General features: G+C 48.3%; 1 protein-coding gene across 6 annotated transcripts; it reads right to left on the reverse strand.

Moving 5' to 3' along the window:
• Positions 1 to 10: 10 nt before the first annotated feature.
• On the reverse strand, positions 11 to 9598 carry DACT1 (dishevelled binding antagonist of beta catenin 1). Of its 6 annotated transcripts, none has more exons than XM_085580967.1 (5): positions 9216 to 9597; positions 6845 to 6977; positions 5089 to 5244; positions 873 to 2663; positions 165 to 380 (listed from the first exon to the last, which is right to left on the reverse strand). In XM_085580967.1, exons 1-4 carry the CDS (start codon positions 9570 to 9572, stop codon positions 919 to 921), a joined length of 2391 nt encoding a protein of 796 aa, XP_085437093.1. In that variant the 5' UTR covers positions 9573 to 9597; the 3' UTR covers positions 165 to 380; positions 873 to 918. The 6 variants fall into 6 exon arrangements, with proteins under 6 accessions (XP_021402698.2, XP_085437093.1, XP_021402699.2 ...); XM_021547024.3 differs by having other exon boundaries at positions 873 to 2777; positions 9216 to 9596; XM_021547023.3 differs by having other exon boundaries at positions 11 to 2777; positions 9216 to 9594.
• Between the last annotated feature and the right edge of the window lie 8067 nt (positions 9599 to 17665).

Below are 17665 nucleotides of genomic sequence, written 5' to 3' on the forward strand. Positions count from 1 at the left end.
AAACTTTAAAAAGTATTAAAACAGACTGTTTATTACAGCGTAAGATGTGTTATATTAATTTACACAATGATATATATATATATATATATATAAAAACAGCCATTGATGATGTACAGTAAATTGGACATCAACAGGAATATTAAAACTACTGATACTCATGCACGTGACATGCATATGGATTTTTTTTTCTTTTTCAAAAGCAGTTTTACACAATATAATGAAGTTACTAAGCCTTGGTCAGCTGCTCCAGCTGCAGTTTACTCTGGACACCACCACCATCCGCAGTGGGACTCCCAGGAGATTGGAGCAGAGTGCACTCCAGGGAAGGCGACTTAACCTCGGACACAGATTGAACAGGAGCCCTTTCCTGGTGGGGAAGGCTGGGGGAGGACAGGAGTGAGTTTCAAGAAGAGAATCAACAAGAAAAGAAAAAAAAAAAAAAAACAGACCAGAGTATCAGAAGGAAAAAGTTCAAGATGTGGCAACAGCAGCAGCAGAAAGGGACAAGCAAAACCATAAAGAACCACCCTCACTCCCTCCCCTTTATTCCCTACAAACTTATGACCCTAAGGTGTTGATATCCTGTATAAGACCCAAAAGTGGACAAACTAGTCAAGGAAGATCCATTCCCAGAAACATTTTAGCCTTTTCTCAAAGCCTTCTAACACCACGCGCTGGAGGCTGCTCACCACTGAAATGGCAGTGTTGTGTTGTTGGGTTTTTTTAAACAAGTGTAACGGTCTTTTATTTCCACATAAAAGGCACTAGTATCCACCCAAGTTCTGAAGACAAGTGACATAATTTACCTTAAGTTTTAAATATTTGTATTAAAAAAAAAAAAAATCTGTGGGAATATGTACAAAAAAAAGCACCTTGCTTCCAAAAGCAGAAGCAGATACATTCCACCAAGTCACCTCACTAGACGGTCGTCATGAGCTTCAGGGAGCCTGACCGAAAGCGGAGGATCTTCTTCTTGAGGTTATGGGAGGCTTTGATTTTGACAAAGGCCTTGGCCGCATTTTCATGCAGCTCCGGCGCCGTGACCGTTTGGATGGGGAGTGTCTGGACAAACTGGGACCAAATCAGGCCCCCGCTCTCATCAGAGTCGCTGGTGGTCGTGCTCTCCCCTACGAACTCCACCTCGCTCAGGCTTGACTCGCTGTCTCCAAAGCAGTTCGTGGTGTAGTTGCTCTGCTCGTCCTCGCTCGTGTCCACCACGGTGGAGTGGAACAAGGACTCGCACTCGGCCGAGTACTCCGAGTCGCTGGCCACGTAGGCGTAGGGGCTGACGTAGGGCAGGGGCACCTGTGAGTAGACCCCCACGCCCTCCCGCCGGTTCCTCCTTGCCCTCCGCAGGGCCTCCTCGTAGGAGATCTCGGCCGAGGACTTCCAGCGGCGGTAGTCGGCACGCTTGTGTTTGGGCTTGGCCACCACAACCTCCCGGCCGTGCCCGTGGGAGCGGAGGGCGGATCGGTGCAGGCCGGCCTGCCGGCCCGGGAGGCTCGGCTCCAGCGGCAGCCCGCCGCCTCTCTTCCCCCGCGACGAGGGCTTTTTCAGTTTCTTATTTGTATCCAATTCCTCAGGAAAGCGGCACTTCTTGCCGACCAGTTTGGCTTTCTCCCTCAAGGTCTGCGAGCTGTTTTCCACCCCGTTGGCAAGGTGGGACCTGTGTTTCAACGCGGAGCTTTTCAAAATCTTGACGTTCCGGGTGCCTTTGTGAAGCTTCATGCTTTGCTGCTGGGCCGGGATGTACTGGGCGTTCACCAGCAGCCCATCATCCAGGCTCTGCGAGGAAGAGCCCTCGCTTTTGAAATCCAGCGCAGGCCTCTCCTCGACAGCCGGTGACGAGGAGCGAGCTGCCTGCAAGCTGCTCTTCAACAGGATCTTTTTGGGAGGCTGGCTGACCCTGTTCTCTGGCTGCAGCACCACCGCCTTCCCTGGGGTCTCTTTGGGAGATGCAGCAAAGAGCTGGCCGTTCTCCTTGGGGGCATCCCCGGCCGCGGCCGCGGTGCTGCGGCCGAGCTCCGGCGGTGCTGGTTTGACGCCCCGGGGCAGGTGCTTGCTCTGGAGCTCCGTTGTTGTGCTGGGTGGGAAAGCTGCCGGCAAAGGAGCCTTCCTACCCTCCAGCTGCTCCCCAGCCGGCTCCCTGGGCCTCTGCTTTAGCGGGGAGGGAGCCGTGTGGTCCGGAGCAGGGGCCCCACCGGGAGGCAAACACACCGGCTTGGAGCTCTTCAGGTTCACCACGTTGCCGTGGGCCACCATCGCTGCCGGCTGCCGGACGCACATGCTCCCATGCCTCAAGATCCCTTTGGTGGCATCGGCGTTGAGACTCGTCCGGGGTTTGTTAGTCCTTACTGCGTGAGTCTTTTTCTGAACCAGGCTTAAGATGTAGCTGTCTATCCTCTTGCTGGTGGAAGGGCACGGAGCCGGCCAGGAGCTCTGCGGGGGGAAGGCGCTGGCGGATTGTCCCGAGTCCGTTTCGGATGGGGTGCAAACGTCACTCATATCGCAAGCCAGCCTCTCCTCTTCTCGCTGGGGGTTCTCAGTCACGGGGAGAAGGAACATGGGGCTCTGCACAGCCACGGCGTGGAGCGGGCTGGGGTAGCGGTAGATGTCGTTCCCGTTTTTAGACACCAGATCGCACTGGTACTTGGGATGTACATCTGCAACGACATCGAGGGAATTTGAGTGCGGTGTGGATAAAGAGCGACAGACAGAGCCTGCGGTCTGGTCCTCATGCTGGCCTTCCTTATTATAGTCCATCCAGCCTATGAGATCTGAAAGGCATTTTAGGAGAGTTTAGAGAGCCTGCCAGGGACAGCTGTGCTACGTTTTTAATGTGCTGCCAAGGACGCCGGTCCATCTAGGCACGCGATGCAAAGCTTTAACTACAGCAGCAGCAATTTTGCAGCCAGGGGTGCTGTTCAAGCAACACAAAAAGCAGCATTATCCTTCTGTGGGTCTCCCTGTCACTGCATCTATGTGGGATTTACCCCACTAGGACTACATGGTTAAAACAATAAAAATCACAGCCTTAATGAGAATGTGTACATTGGTTTCAAACCTGTGCCCAGGTTGTTAAGATCTTCCTATCTTCCTTTCAAGCCACCCAGAAGTCTGCAAGGGTTTCTTTATTTGTTACACAGTCACCTGTGAAACTCTCTGCAGGCCTCAGCACATATGAATTTTAAATGCAAAGAGAAACATAAAAAATACAGACAAAAGAACAATTAATCCTTGTAGCTTATTGATGAATTTCACTTCTGGATTTTTTCAAGCATTTCTCGGGTCAGGAAAAAAAAATCCAGACTTAATTTTATTGGTTTTTTTATTATTGTTACTACAATTATTATAATAATATTTATAGCAATGCTAATAATAATAACAGATGCTCCTTTTTAATGATAAGGGGTTAAAGAATGGGAAATAGGTTCATGTTTTCACACAAGTACAAGGAGTGCAGGTCAATCCAGCTGACATCCTAGCCTTGGCTCTGCAAAGAGAGGTCTGCCAGAGAAATCCAGTGCGTTTCACGATGCATGAGTCAGATTTAATGGCTAAGGAGCTTACTGGAGAGGCAAGCAACCTTAAGAGCAGGTCTTCCACCCAAACACCCAAGATTATTATTATTTTTTAAGCTTAAGTTGCTCTTGTCTTCTTGGGTGGGGGTACAATCTAAATGATCCTCTGCCAGTCCTGTTTTCTGCCCTTGGGCTGGAAACTTCAGCCAGGGTACTCCAATTGGAATGCTCAGCGCTCATCACTTATCTAAGGCTTATTTCAAAGAGGTCTCATGGGCATTGGTGAAATTTGCTGATAGAGATGATGTTCCTGTGTGAGCAGGAGAGGAAGAACAGGGAAGTTAAGACCATAAACTTCCTCCAGATAATCTCTCAGTTTTCCTACATTTCCTATACTCTATGTTGGCTTCAAGGAATGTTGGCAAAAAGATATTTTTGAAATTTGTTAGTTTGTGAAACTTCATCCCCAAAAGTGAGACTGTCACTTATGAGCTCTCAATAATGAGAGCTTTAGGTTTCTGTGGTGGATACAGAAAAAAGAGCAATGCAATCAGCTGCAATTCCTTGTGTGGGTTTTTTCCTTTTTTTAATGTATGGCCCATGAAGATCACATATACCTTACAACAGGGAGCATTAAATTACCTCAAACTGCTCACAGGAAAACTTAGAGGACTTGTCAGCATCTCAGAATGAATGTATTCCAGGCTGCATTTTCCCAGTTCAGAAACAGAAGAGCATGAATTATTCTGCCCTTGATTCACAACAAATCACTGTAAGTTAACCTTAAAGAGCAGAATGCAAAGTGGAAATACTGTGGTTGGAATCATCCTCCTCAGCCCAGAATGAGCTAAACCTTTAGAAAATGTCTGCAGTCAGTAACACTGGATCACAACAGCCCTATTGAAGAGTCTCTTCTGGAGAACAGAGGAGGCTTTCCTATTGAACCATCCCACAAATCAAGGCTTGCATCTTCAGACTGGTGTCCAAGGAAAGTTCACAGCTCTTTGCCAAAGAGACAAAATGTACCTGGCCTGTTCATGATGTCTATCTGTCTATACTATATAAATACAGAACACACCTCACCATGCTCACCCGGGGGTCAAGGACCATCAGAATTGACAAAATTACTGCTTAAACATATGTACCCTGACCCCTAAAACCTGTAGCCAGCTCCTTACTCTGTGACTTTAATGCTGACATGGCTAAGAGCTATCGTTAATTATTGCTATTCACTTAAAATAATTTTCTAAAGCAAGAGAAATCAGCCGATTGATGTGTTTCTGTGTACAGGTACCACTGCCCTCTGCTGGGTAGAGCAGCTGTCAGATCTTCACATGCCATTTGTACGTATTTAGAGTGACATATTCATGTGCAGAGCTGGAGCAGTGGAGGGCAAACAGCCCTGCCTTATGACCCATGTATGTGAGAGGCACTGGGATCTTTTCAGAGCATAACATGGCACATGAAAGGAAGAAGGGTTAATCCAACCCAGGTACTCCTGAGGCAGTATTTCCAAAGCCAAAGCCACCTCCTGGAGTAGGGTGTACTCGACCTGCTTTTACTATACCTGCAGATTTAGGGCGTCCATCTGAGATATTCAGTGTTGCCTCCAAAGGGCTGCAAAAGCAAGTGCTAGAATGGCAACTGGATAAACACTCACTGAAGACAGAGTTAGATGAATTGGAAAGCGATCCAGAAGCTCCATCACTCAGCTCATAAAACCCTATAAAAATAAGAGTTTGGATTTATATTAGTTATGTCTACACAAAGTTACTATTTGTGTCCCTAGAAAGGCAGTCAAGTGTTTGAGTTGGCTTACTCCAACACAAGTAGTTATGGGATTTCATTCAGTCACCCCAAAAACAGCCAACAATTTAGTAATATCCTTATTGCCATGAAATTACTCTGTTTAAAAGTAAAGCACTTAAAATACCAGAACTTATCTTAGCATATGGATTTTTTTTTTAACTTTACAAGGGTTGGGGTTCTAACCTTTACAAGGATTTTCAGATTTTAGCAACAAGGATCCAGGCTGTGTTTGGCAGCTCACTCATTTAATAGAGTGTTATACTTCCAAGACATACTCTCCAACTATTACTTAACTACAAAAGTGTTGGGCCCAGTGCTATCCATTACTTTCCTCAAAGTTCTGGAGATAAACATAATATTTGTGCATGACAGGAAGGAAGAAAAATGGCAAATAATGTGCAGACACATCAAATTAAATTTCCTGGTAAACTGGGACCACTCAAGTTAATATGACACACCACAACCAAAATTTAAATTGTATGTTTAGGAATAAGGAATGCAGAGCATGCCTACACAATGGGGATGCATCCTGGAAAACAATAATCCTAGAAAGGGCTTAGTCAGCGTGGAAAAGGAGCTCAATCAAGCTTAATGATATGGCAAAAAAAAAAAAAAAAACAGCTAATGAGATTGTTGGATGTACAAAGAGGCTAATGAATAGCAGCAGGGAAATGACTTCAGCAGTCTACATGGCTCTGGTAAGAAACACTGGAATGGTGAGCCCAGTGCTTGAATCCAGTGTGCTTAAAACAAAGCTAAAAATTGGAAAGAGGCCACCAAGCTATTTAGGAGCTTGGAAAAATGCCTTAAAATGAATGACTTCAAGAACTTGACCTGTTTAGCTCATCAAATAAAAGCCAGGAATTATACTGTATAGCACCTCCAAGAGGAAGAAAAGACCTTTCTTTAGGGGAGAAAAGGATATAAAAATATCAGTGCTGGAACGAGTCAGAGTCAGACTAGAAATCAGCAACGCCTTCAACAATTGCTACTTGGAGGATTCTCCACATTTTAGTGTGTTCAGAACAAGTCTAGGGGCCTCTAGGAAAGGCTCCCCATAGTTAAATACCACTTACTGGCTTTAACACAGTTAGAATTAGATGAAATTCAGTATTTGGAGGATTGAATTGTTTGATTCCATGCTCCCTTCTGGCTGTATGGCCACTTTTAATATCTTCTTCCTGATGGTGGTGCTTCTTTTCACCATTTTTCCTTCAGCCTCCTCCCTAATATATAGGACAATTAGAATTTTTCAAACTAATGTGAGGGTGGCCTTGAAAAAACAAATGCCCAAAACACTAAAAATCTAATTAAGCTTGAAATGCTCCTCTGAAAGAAGCAAACAGCAGCCTTTCCAGTGGTCAGTGAACTCTGTTAGTAGGAATTAATTATCAGAGTGTGAACGAGATGTAGACATTTACTGCTGCAGTACTGACAACTCCAGCACTAAAATCTACAGCCAGTTTAATTCCAGGTCCCAAGGGAGGCTGCATTTTGCTGAGCACTGCCCTTACCTGAACTTGGACGACTGTCTGTCTCCAGGTGTTCATCTGTCGTTTTTTCCACGTCCAGGCGGAGATCACTTATTTGCTTATCCAGCTCTTGCAACTGATTTAATAACCCAGCATCCCTCCTCCTCAAGCAGTTCTGCAAAAGAAGAGGACAAAGAACATCAGCTCCTTCAGTGGGGCAGATGTGAAGGAGTCCCAGGGACCAACAGACTTCTCTGTCTGAGCCTTGTGAAACACCTCGTCGATATTCTTTTATATAAAAACCGAACAAAGCCCTGACATTTTAGATGGATTCTCTGGATAAATACTTCAGTGCAAAATTATCCAGGCACTTCATCCCAGCCTGCTCCAGCCAGTTTTGCATGAGGAGCATGTTCCACAGCTCAGGAAGACCAAGGGGCTGTGCTGACCACAGCTGGAAGAACAAAGCTGGATTGTGTGATACGGCCCAAGCAGACCTGTGCACATGGAACGGGCAAGGACGGCCGTGCCAGCCTAGCAGGGCACGTTCCCCACCACACTGGTGTTACTCAGAGATCACATCTGCTCACACAATGGCACCAAACAGCTCTGCCAACAAGTGCCTGTGCTGTGGGAACCGCCTTGTTCTGCTGCACATTATGAGCTTCGAGTCCACCATCCAGAGAGCAAGATTCCCAGGGCTGGGATCACAGCCCTTTTATTAGTTTTGCAGTGCAGCAGGAAGGAAGAGTAATTCTTCCTCTTCTCCCATTATAATTGTATGAAATTGCTGCAAGACAAATTTTAAGGCTATTTATGAAGGTAATTTGATGGCATAAAATAAGCAATAAGAAATTATTTTGCAAGGCACTCATTAACCCACGGTCAACACAATCAGTTTCCCCCTGTGCATTATAATGTTGCTTATCCATCATCTGTTCAGCTTCATACCCTTTAATTGTTCTGGCTTTGGAGAAAGGGGAGGAGGCAGGAGGAAGGTACATCCACTTTTGCTTCTTTGAGTGCATCACTTGACTGGCACCCAGGGGTGCTCTGATACATTCAATGAGTTTGATGCTCATAGCTGGACTAGTTCTGAGCCCATTAAATCCAGGATAATCTTTTCCAGGGAGTGGACCAGTCATAGAATCATATAAGGGTTTGGGCTGGAAGGAACCCTAGAGACCATCTCGTTCCAACCTCCTTGCCATGGGCAGGGACAACTTCCACTAGACCAGGTTGCTCAGATCCCTGTCCAGCCTGGCCTTGAGCAAAGGGAGAGCAAATGCGAAAAGCACTGGCAAGCACTGGCTGAAGATGTGCTGGCGTTTAAGGCCATCCTTTGGAGAAGCAAAGGGGTGATCCCAAGGCTTCTCCCCCATTCCTGCGGGAGGCAGGGCTGGCTGGCAGCCAGGCTGGAGGAGGTGGTGGGTTCAAGGGATGACTTCGCTGCGCCACCTACTGCCACCAGCGCCCCCTCCCCCAGTCAGCTCCGCATCTGGTTCCAATCTGCAATGTCAAGTGCACAAATTAAAGCGCTACCACAAATCTCCGACTTTTTTTTTTTTTTGAGTAATGATTCCGTGGTCCTTCACTACGTCTCTCGGCTGCTAGCCAGCCCCTTTTCAGCAGAAAACATAATTTCTTTTTATCTTTTTAAAAGGGAAATAACCCTAACCTGACTAAACCAAAAGGGTAATAAGAAAAAAAAAAAAAAAAAAAAAAGAAAGGAGGAAAAACGGGGGGTGGGGAAAAGAAAGAAAAAAAATCAGGGAAATAAATCACGCAATCCAACTTCTCCCCGGGTGAAAGCAAATGCTGAGCCGCGCACAAAGAGCGCCAGGCACAGCTGTACGCTATTTTCATTGAAAAATGATCTGCCGCTTCATGCCGCCCTCCATCTCTTCCCACACCAGCTCCAAAGCGCGTCCTCCAACAAAAGCATCCCTTCTTCACGGGCCCGCTCCTGCCGGTGCCCGAGCGCCCGCTGCCTCCTCTCGGGGCTGGACCCGGGAGCCGGCTCCCAACTTCCATTCATGGCAACGGCGGCGCCTCTCTTGCCATGAATGGAAGCGGCACCGCCGGCCTGGCTCCGGGACCCGACGGGAACTGTGCGGCCACCGGCACGACCCGTCCACCTCCGAGCTGTCACCGGCCCGCCGCCTCACCTGCGCGCCGGGCGGGCTGACAGCGGCCCGGGGGTGCCGCCCGCGGGGGCTCCCGGCTCCCTTCTCGCCTCTCCGCGGGCAGAACCCGCCGGTCACACCGACACGGGGGCACCGAGCGGCCGCGCATCCCCCGGCGCTCCCCGCCCGCATCCCCCGGCGCTCCCCGCCCGCATCCCCGGCGCTCCCCGCCCGCATCCCGCGGCGTTCACCACCGGCATCCCGCGGCGCCCCCCGCCCCCGCTCACCAGCTGCCTCCGCAGGAGGAGGATGTTCTCCTCCAGGAACTTCTCCTCCAGGCTGCGCGGCGGCGGCCCCTCTCCCGCCGGCTCCCCGCGGCCGCCCTGCGCCCCGGGTCCCGCTCCCGCCGGCCGCCGCAGCAGGAGGCTCTTCACCAGCAGCTCCTGCCGCTGCCGCAGGTACTCCAGCTCGCCCAGCCCGGCCAGCGTGGCCTCCAGCCGCTCCCGGGTGCGCTGCCGCTCCGCCTCCGCTTCGCCCTTCTCCCGCCAGCGCGCATCGGGCTCCCGCGGCGCCCCCGCGGGTCCCCCCGCCGCCTGCCCCGGCCCCGCCGCCGCCGCGGCGCTCGCCACGGGGCTCGCCTTCATCGCCGGGGAGGGGGCGGCCGCCGCTGCCAGCCCTGCCCGCGGGGGCACCGCGCCGAGCCCCGCGCTGCCGCCGCCGCCGCCGCCGGGCGCGAATGGTCCGCGGGGCGCCCGGCTGCCTCCCCGGCTGCTGCCGCCCCTCCTGCCCGCCCACCGCCCGCCTCCAGCCCGCCTTCCTCCCTCCCTCCTGCCCGCCTTCCTCCCCGCCCGGCCGCGGATCCACGCCCGTGGTCGCATCGCTGCTTCTTCATCTTCTTCCTCCTCCTCCTCCTCTCACCTCTCGCCGCGGGGTGCGGGAAGGTGGAGGATGCGGGAGTGCAAACCGCTGACCTTCCCAAAAACTCCGTCCGTGACCTCTGGAGCCCTGCACGGCGTAGTTACAGACCATCAGAGAGTGATGATGGAATTCTTCTTCTTCTTCTTCTTCTTCTTCTTATTATTATTATTATTATTATTATTATAGAATCGCAGAACTGTTTGAGTTGGGATATTAAAAAACACCTCCTTCCAACTGCCCCGTGCCATGGGCAGGGACACCTCCGCTAGACCTGGCTGCTCCAAGCCCTGTCCAAGCTGGCCTAGCAAGCTGCCAGGGATGGAGCATCCACAGCTTCTCTGGGCAACCTGTGTCTCACATCCTCACAGCAAAGAATTTTTTCCTAATTCCTAATCTAAACCTGCCCTCTGTCAGTTTAAAGTCAAGCACTGTTTAAACAGACCAGGAGCGAAAATGATGCATCTGGGGGGAAAAAAAGTCCAGGTATGAAGAGATGAGGGTGTAAGGAGAGGGAGAGGTGGAAAGCAGAAGAGAATGTGGAAATCCTTGCACTGGGGTGCTGCCCTCCACACTGGGGTGCTGACCCAAGGGCAGCAGGATCAAAGCACTGCTGAGGAGTTGCTTCAAAGCCTGTGTGAGTAAAGCAGTCCAAAAAAGCCATAATGAAATGAACTTTGCAGCAGCACGCAGACTAATTGCAGCAAAGGATCTGCAATTAGGTTTTCAATGGGCATGTGGTGGAAAGAGGCGGAGAGTGGAATGCAGATGCTGAAGGGAAAAAAAAAAGAAAATGTTAGTTTCAAAATACAGTGAAAATTTAGTTGCAGACATGTACTAAGGGGAGAAAATGGAAGAGGAGGAAACAAGCATTGAGGGAGTCCTCCACAATATGGGGGTTTTTTTTGGGAAAATGTGAGCCCACTGTACAGCAGCTCTCATGGACATTATGAGCATAATGAATGCTCTTTCTCACTATCCATCAGAAGATTATGAATGTTTGTGGTACTGGATGGCCTCAGATGGAATTTGGCTCCTCACTCCCTTGCACCACACAACACATAGTGGTGTGCCATACCCCTGCTTTACCTGGTGGGTCCTTGTCCTGAGAGCCCACAGCTGGCAAAATCCTTACTGCACAGACTTCTTAAATCACTGTAAAGTGCTTTCAAAAAAGGACATCCACTTCCTCTTGCAGCTTAAAACCAGCCCAAATCCTGGCCCAGATGCAGGTGAGGGCACATGTTCAGAGGATGGTTGGAGCTAAAGCCAGCTCTGTTTTTTTTGCAGCTTCAGCCCACAGCTGTGGCAGTGCAGGGCATCTATGGTCATCTTTTAGTTTGAATTGGGAGTGACTTTTCAAAGGGTCTCTCCACATCATCCCAGGTCACCTGAGGTTGCTAGGAAAAACTGGAAATAAAAAGAAGCCACATGCTGGACCTCTGTCTCTCTACTCCTTTTATGTATCTGGGCCCATAAAAGGCCCAGAAGTAGGTTCAACCCCTGCCCCACAGCATTTAGGCCACTCTTGCTGACCTAAAAATCCTCTCCATGGCTTTCCCTCTTGCATGGATTTTGGCTCACAGCATCCCTGAGCGTGTTGATGCTGAAACTCGTATTGCAATACAATGCTACTTTTCCAAGGGACTCTCCAGATATGGAATTAAAGGCTTCCACATTTTCCTTCACCCTTTGTAGCCAGGTTTTGCATATAGCTCTGTGCCTCGTATGTGTTTGCACACAAAGCTTCATGCAATATTTATGCAAAGCTATTTCAGCTCCTTCTGAGCTGTTGTGCACTGTAAAATGTGTACATCACTTCCAAAATAAAATACAGCTGAATAAAATCTGTCTTTCTGTCTTTATTTTATTTTATTTTATTTTGCCACTTATCATCTTGTAGATTTCAGCCTGATTCCTCTCTCCCAAGTCACCTCTTCCACTCCGAGGAGTATAAGGTGCTGCCTCCAGCACTCTCTACTGACATTTCTGTGTTCATCCTTCACAGTGCATTAGTTCCATGGAGGAAGAGAAAAGGAAAAGAAACACAGGAGCTGCCAGGACAGTCAACTCCCTACATCACATAGGAACACACCTTCTAGTGAACCAGACTGACCGTGTGGTTATAGGATCAGCAAAGAGGAAGGGAAGGAGGCTCTGATGGAGAGAAACTGAGGTTTTTCCCTATAGAGGAAGCAGTGGGACAGGGGAGGCTGGACAGCATGGGAGGAGATGTGCAACTGAGCAGCCAGCAAGAAATGACAATTTATATGACTAATAGAAGGAAATCAAGGCATCACCTAAGACAAAACAAGGGAGGGGAGGGCCACAGAGACCCTTTGAGAGTAGGATGCAGCTCAGCAGAGTGTAGGTCATGGAGACAAAGGAGGAGAGAGCCTGGAAAGGCAAGGTATGAAGACAGCAGAAAGAGCAAAGAGAATGAGCATAAAACACTGGCCTTTGAATTTACTCAGGAAGCCCCTCAGAAAACAGCAAAATGAAGGGCTCATGAGCAGCAAGACAGGGACAATAAGGTGAGAAGATGGAGAAAGGGGCAGGTACCATCCTTTGGTAAAATGGGAATTTTAAGCACATGAGGAACAAGAGACTGAGATTGGTTTCTCCCCTCTCAGTTACACTGCAGCAATCATCCCAATATAAAACCAATCTGAGAGAAGAGAGAGGCCCCAGTCCCCATATTAGCTCTGACTGGACCTTTGGAGGCCTCTGTCTCAGCAAACCAAACATCTCAAAACTCTCAGCAAGGGCTGAATAATAGGACTTTCAAATGAAAAAAATAAAAACAAACTGAGTCCAATACTGTCTTTCATTCATCTCCTGGCTTATGGCAACAGCTGAAGGACTCGCTCTTTCACTCCTTTGGAAAGCTGCTATCCCTCCACTGGGGTATTCAGATTAAATTCTCCACAAATAATCCCAGTTTCCCCACCTAGTGTGAAAACAGCAAGGAGTGAGGCAGTGAGATGTCTGCAGGTAAGGAGAAGAGCTGATGATTGAGGAGCTCTGTTGCTAGGATGTTATGAGAGATGTAATTCTGTCTGCTACAGAGGCGGTTATGAAATGGTTCATCTCTTATGATTATCCTGCCTCATCTCTTGTGCTTGTGTTATTAAGTGGTAGAAATGCTGTGTTCCTTCAGGATTCATAGATGAGGAATGAAGAGATGGTCTCTGCCCCACAGAGCTTACAAGAAAAGGAAGAGCTGCCTCTGGCAATATAAAAGGAGTCCTGGGAAAGCAGTGGTTGGCACAGTGAATTCCCAACACACAGGCAAGGGGTGAGAGATTCTGACCCCCATCTCCCGGTCATTTCCTTCCCACTGGGAGCAAACCCCCACGTCTCAACCCACACATTCGTCTTTCACCCTGCTGATCATCAAATTCAATTTCGATTGAATGAGGCCAATTAACACTTGTTGCTTTTCCTAGGTTTTCATGTCTGACCCGTCACACTAAAATGAGTGTAGGGAATTGGAAAAAATGAGGAACATGACAATTCCCTTTTGGTGAAATAAAAGCAAATGCTTTCCTTGCTCATTGAAACACAGCAGGGTGACACAAACACTTGGGGACTATGCCTAAGACCCACAGCTGTCTGAACCTTTATTTTAATCTATTCTAATGTTAATTGTCCAAGTATTTCTTAATTGCATTGGATAATATAATAGGGCATAAATCTTATCAGCAAATCAGCCTGGCATCAGCCTGTGTTATCGTATTACCATGGTTACATTATTATTACAAGTGAACCTTGTGCTCATTACTAACCACAAACAATTCTAGCAAACAAGCTAAACTGGAGCAAAATATCCTGGCGGTGTTTCCATTTTTTGTCAAACAAAACTAATTTCTCTGGGTGCTAGGTAACGGCAGCATACCTACAATGCATTTTCAACCTTCTGCATTTATTTACTTGCATTTGTACAGCACTGAAACATTTCCCTGCTGTCAACAAGGCGCAGAGGCCAGATCCTTGGAAAGTGGAATAGAATCTTTAACACAAACTCACGGTGTTCAGATGACAAGCACTGCCCCAGCCTGTCAAAACACTGCCACGTTTGTGCTGTTGTGACAAAAACCGCTGCATTGGGAACCCCTGCCAGCTTGATTAGGTCCCTCAAGGGCCCAATTTCTCAAGGGCTGGCTCTCATCTGCTGTGGTTGTGGTCTCCCATCAAAAGCCATTTCCCAGGGGGTCACTGTGAGGGTCCAGCTCCCCTCAGCTGATGCAGGAGAGGAGGAGATGTGATGGATCCAGCGAGGGCAGCACTGCCCTTCCCTGCTCCAGACTGTTCATTTGGGCATTTTCTGCTGTTCCTCTGCTGCAGAGCATTGTTCCACCAGCTGTGCTGGGACTGTGTCTGGAAAACAGATCTCTATTCTGGTGTGAGCTAAAAAAAATCCCAAAATAACAACTTCTTTCCTTTTTTACTGATATTTCAGTGATCCACTTTTAAGGGTGAGCAGTTGCACTGGCACTATTGAGAAAGCAGAGCTGTGCAGGAATGGGGAGACAAGAGCAGGAAACCCTCCAGCAAAAACCTCCATCCAGAAGGAATGTGGAAGGAAAGATGGACTGTTTTCAAAATAAGAAGTCACCCAGGAGGCCATGGAAGAGGATGCAGACAACAGCTGCTCGTGGGGAAGCAACATTAGAGCTTCTCCAGACATTCCTGTCAGACTGCAAGCCATGCAATGACATTCATTTCCTTTTCACAGCAGCAGCCCATCTGTTGTGTCAGGAAAAGGGCTGATTTTGGATCACCCACTGCTGCCTCCAGCACTGTGCTGCTTCTCCCCAAGGCCATGAGAGACCCACTTGATGCAGAACCTGTGGAGGAGTGGTGAGCCCCAAGCCCAGTGAGGTGTCACTGCTGCTCAGCAATGCCCAGTGCCTGTCAGGTGTCACACTGGCAAAGGTGATGCAAAACTTGCTTCTAGTCCCTTGATTGGGGAAGATCTGTGAGAAAATTTGATGGAAAAGTGGAAAAGACTCAAGGGTGACCTTCTCAATCTCTCCAACCAGCTCAAAGGAGGCTGTAGCCAGGCAGGACCATAGGAAATGGCCTCAGGTTGCACCAAGGTAGGTTTAGATAGGGTATTGGGAATAATTTCTTCACTGACAGGGTGGTCAGGTGTTGGAACAGGGTGCTCAGGGCAAGATGGGGTGCTGGAAGTGCTCAAAAGGCATTGTGGATGTGGCACTTGGGGACATGGGTTATGGTGAACACAGTGGTGCTGTGTATGTGGTTGGACTCGAAGATCTTACAGCTCTTTTCCAACCTTAACCATTCTGTGATTCTATGAAAGCCAGGCAAGATCAGCTCCATTTTAACCTGTTTTCTAAGGATAAGAGAAGGTTTGATAAGGACAGCACAGGGGAGGGAGAAAATGGAGTTCAACAAACTGGTGTTCACAGATGACAAGAACCAGAGCTTGAAGCTGCCACCCTCGTTGTTCACCATAAAGAAACTTCACCAGCATTTCAGCAAACCACCTAATTCATCATGCCCTGATGCTAACTGATGGGACTGCATTCCCTCCTCAGGCTCATGGACATTTCAAATAAGTCAGAGCTGGACTATTCCAAGTGACACTTCCTTTCTCCCTTTGTTTTTTCCCTCATCACCAAGCAGACAATATCAGTTGAGTTCTGCTCCAGTTAATTTCCAATCATCCTTACAATATCATGTCTGATGTTCTTGTGTTTTGACTCCTTTTCTTGTCCTGGACTGGGTTTCATATGTATGTTTTAAAGTGCCTAAATTTGGAGGCATGAACTTCTGCTTAGTTTAATGCCTGCTCACACCCATGCTGCCAGTGTTCATTGAGCACACTGGGCTGGGGACAGCCCTCAGTAGCACAGATTTCGTGGAAGAATACCTATTAAACTGAACAGTCAGCCACTGGGACTTAAATTACAGCTTGAGATTTAGACAGCCTGGGAGAAATTCCCAACAAAAGGAACTTTTCCAGGGAAAAAAGGACATAACCTGCAGTACAATTTGCATTCAAACTGTGAAGAAGGCACAGGTGGCTGCAGTTGTGCTCTTTGGATGGCCTTGGAACTCCTCAGCTGAAGCTGGCATGTGATGGGAGCCTGGAGATGGGCAAAATACTCAGAGGAAATAACAGGAGTAAGTCTCTTTAGTGTATAACAACAGCAGGTCAAGGAACCACTAAAAAAGCCCAAAACCATAAATCATTTAGCCTGAAAAAGTTCCTTTTCCACTGCTCTGAGGAGAACAAACACAGACCTCTTGCTGGGCTTAAGAGAAGGAAGGTGTCACTGCAGGTTTTAGCAGGGTGACCACAAGTCAGCTCCATTCTCCTTTGAGAAACCTGTGCAACTCTTCTCCCACCTTGCAGGATGGGAGCAGCTCTGGTCCCTGCCATGGGAACATTTATTCCTGCAGATCCTTCCCTTTATGTTGTGTCATTCCATCCTCATGTTTGCCTGACTCCTTAAAAGTCTTTTCCAACCTAAGTGATTCTGTGAAAGGCTGGGTTTGAAGTCAGGTGCAAACTGACACACAGAGGTACCTGAATTTCTGCTGGTTTTTGGTTTTTTTCAGTATTGACCCTCTTATCAATCTTGGCATAAGAGGCAATAACAATTTTTAATCTTCTCTAATGAAAGCTTTTGTCCTGGAAGAACGCATTTTCTATCAACCCAATTCTTCTTGCAAACCTGCAAGAGGAAAGAATGGCATTTCAATTTCCAGAAATTATTGGCCCAAAAAAACTTTGATCTGATTCTCACAGCTGAACTGTTCATTCAGGGCACGGTGCACCCTTTACATTACTGTTTGCTGCACTGCCATCAGATGTGCAGACACAACTATTTCTTCATAGAAAAACAGCCTGGAACAGCAAGGCAGCAGTGGGGATGTTATTCCATTTCAAAGTTGCCAGTCAAAGCCTCTCTCATATGGCACTGCTTGTCATGGGACAGCACTGAGTGAGCCAGGAGCCCTCCAGAGCTGGGAGAGGACATGGGGAAAGTGGGTCTGGCTTGTCCAGAGAAGGCCACCCCAGCCCTGCAATTCCAGCTCCTTCCAAAGGCAGTTCCTGGGAACCTTTTGGGTGCCCCTGCAACAGGCTGGTATTGTTGCCCGGAACTGTTCCCACTTTTCAGATGATTACCTCCCAGTGCTTCTCAGATTCCAACTGTTAGTCTCATGCATAATGTATTTCATTTCAAGCCTTTCATCTGTGCATAAGTTTTCCATCTATTTCCATCCTGGTTTCAGATACTCTTCTACCTGTAAAACAGGAGAAGTTCTATTTTTCCCACTTATTTTCTGGAGTCTCACTCCTCTCAAACACAGCTCCAGCTTTTTTTGCCACCAAAAGGCTGTTTCAGGGGATGAGGTTCACATCCTCTTGCTGCACATTTTTGGGGACACCTTCTTTCCAGCATTTCTCTGTGCTGGTTGCAAAGCCCAGTGCCTGCAGCTACTCTCAGTTCTCTGCTGTTGGTGGGGGATCAGTGGCATTCCTGGGATCACTCTCAGCCACAGGAGCCAGCTTTGCTCATGTCAACCACTCCTTGTAGCCACCCTGACTTCAGGGGCTCTCACAACGAGGGGAAGCTGGTTACAAGCCCCAAAAGAGGCCATCAGGAGGCCTGCAGTGTCTCTTCAGCTGGACCAGCACAACAGCATCACAGAATCACAGAATGCCTTGGGTTGGAAGGGACCTTAAAACTCACCTAGTTCCAAACCCTCAGCCATGAGCAGGAACACCTTCCACTAGACCAGGTGACACCACAGAGTTGTTTTGGTTTTAGTTTTGCTCTTT

Source organism: Lonchura striata, chromosome 5 (assembly GCF_050655825.1).
Source record: "Lonchura striata isolate lonStrDom1 chromosome 5, ASM5065582v1, whole genome shotgun sequence".
In the NCBI taxonomy this organism is placed as follows: domain Eukaryota; kingdom Metazoa; phylum Chordata; class Aves; order Passeriformes; family Estrildidae; genus Lonchura; species Lonchura striata.

Coding starts and splice junctions, on each gene's coding strand:
- DACT1 (XM_021547023.3), bottom strand. CDS start 9,572: ATGAAGGCGAGCCCCGTGGCGAGCGCCGCGGCGGCGGCGGGGCCGGGG. Junction 6,978..9,215: donor TCCTCCTGCGGAGGCAGCTG/GTGAGCGGGGGC, acceptor CTTCTTTTGCAG/AACTGCTTGAGGAGGAGGGA. Junction 2,778..5,088: donor TGGACGCCCTAAATCTGCAG/GTATAGTAAAAG, acceptor AATGCCTTTCAG/ATCTCATAGGCTGGATGGAC.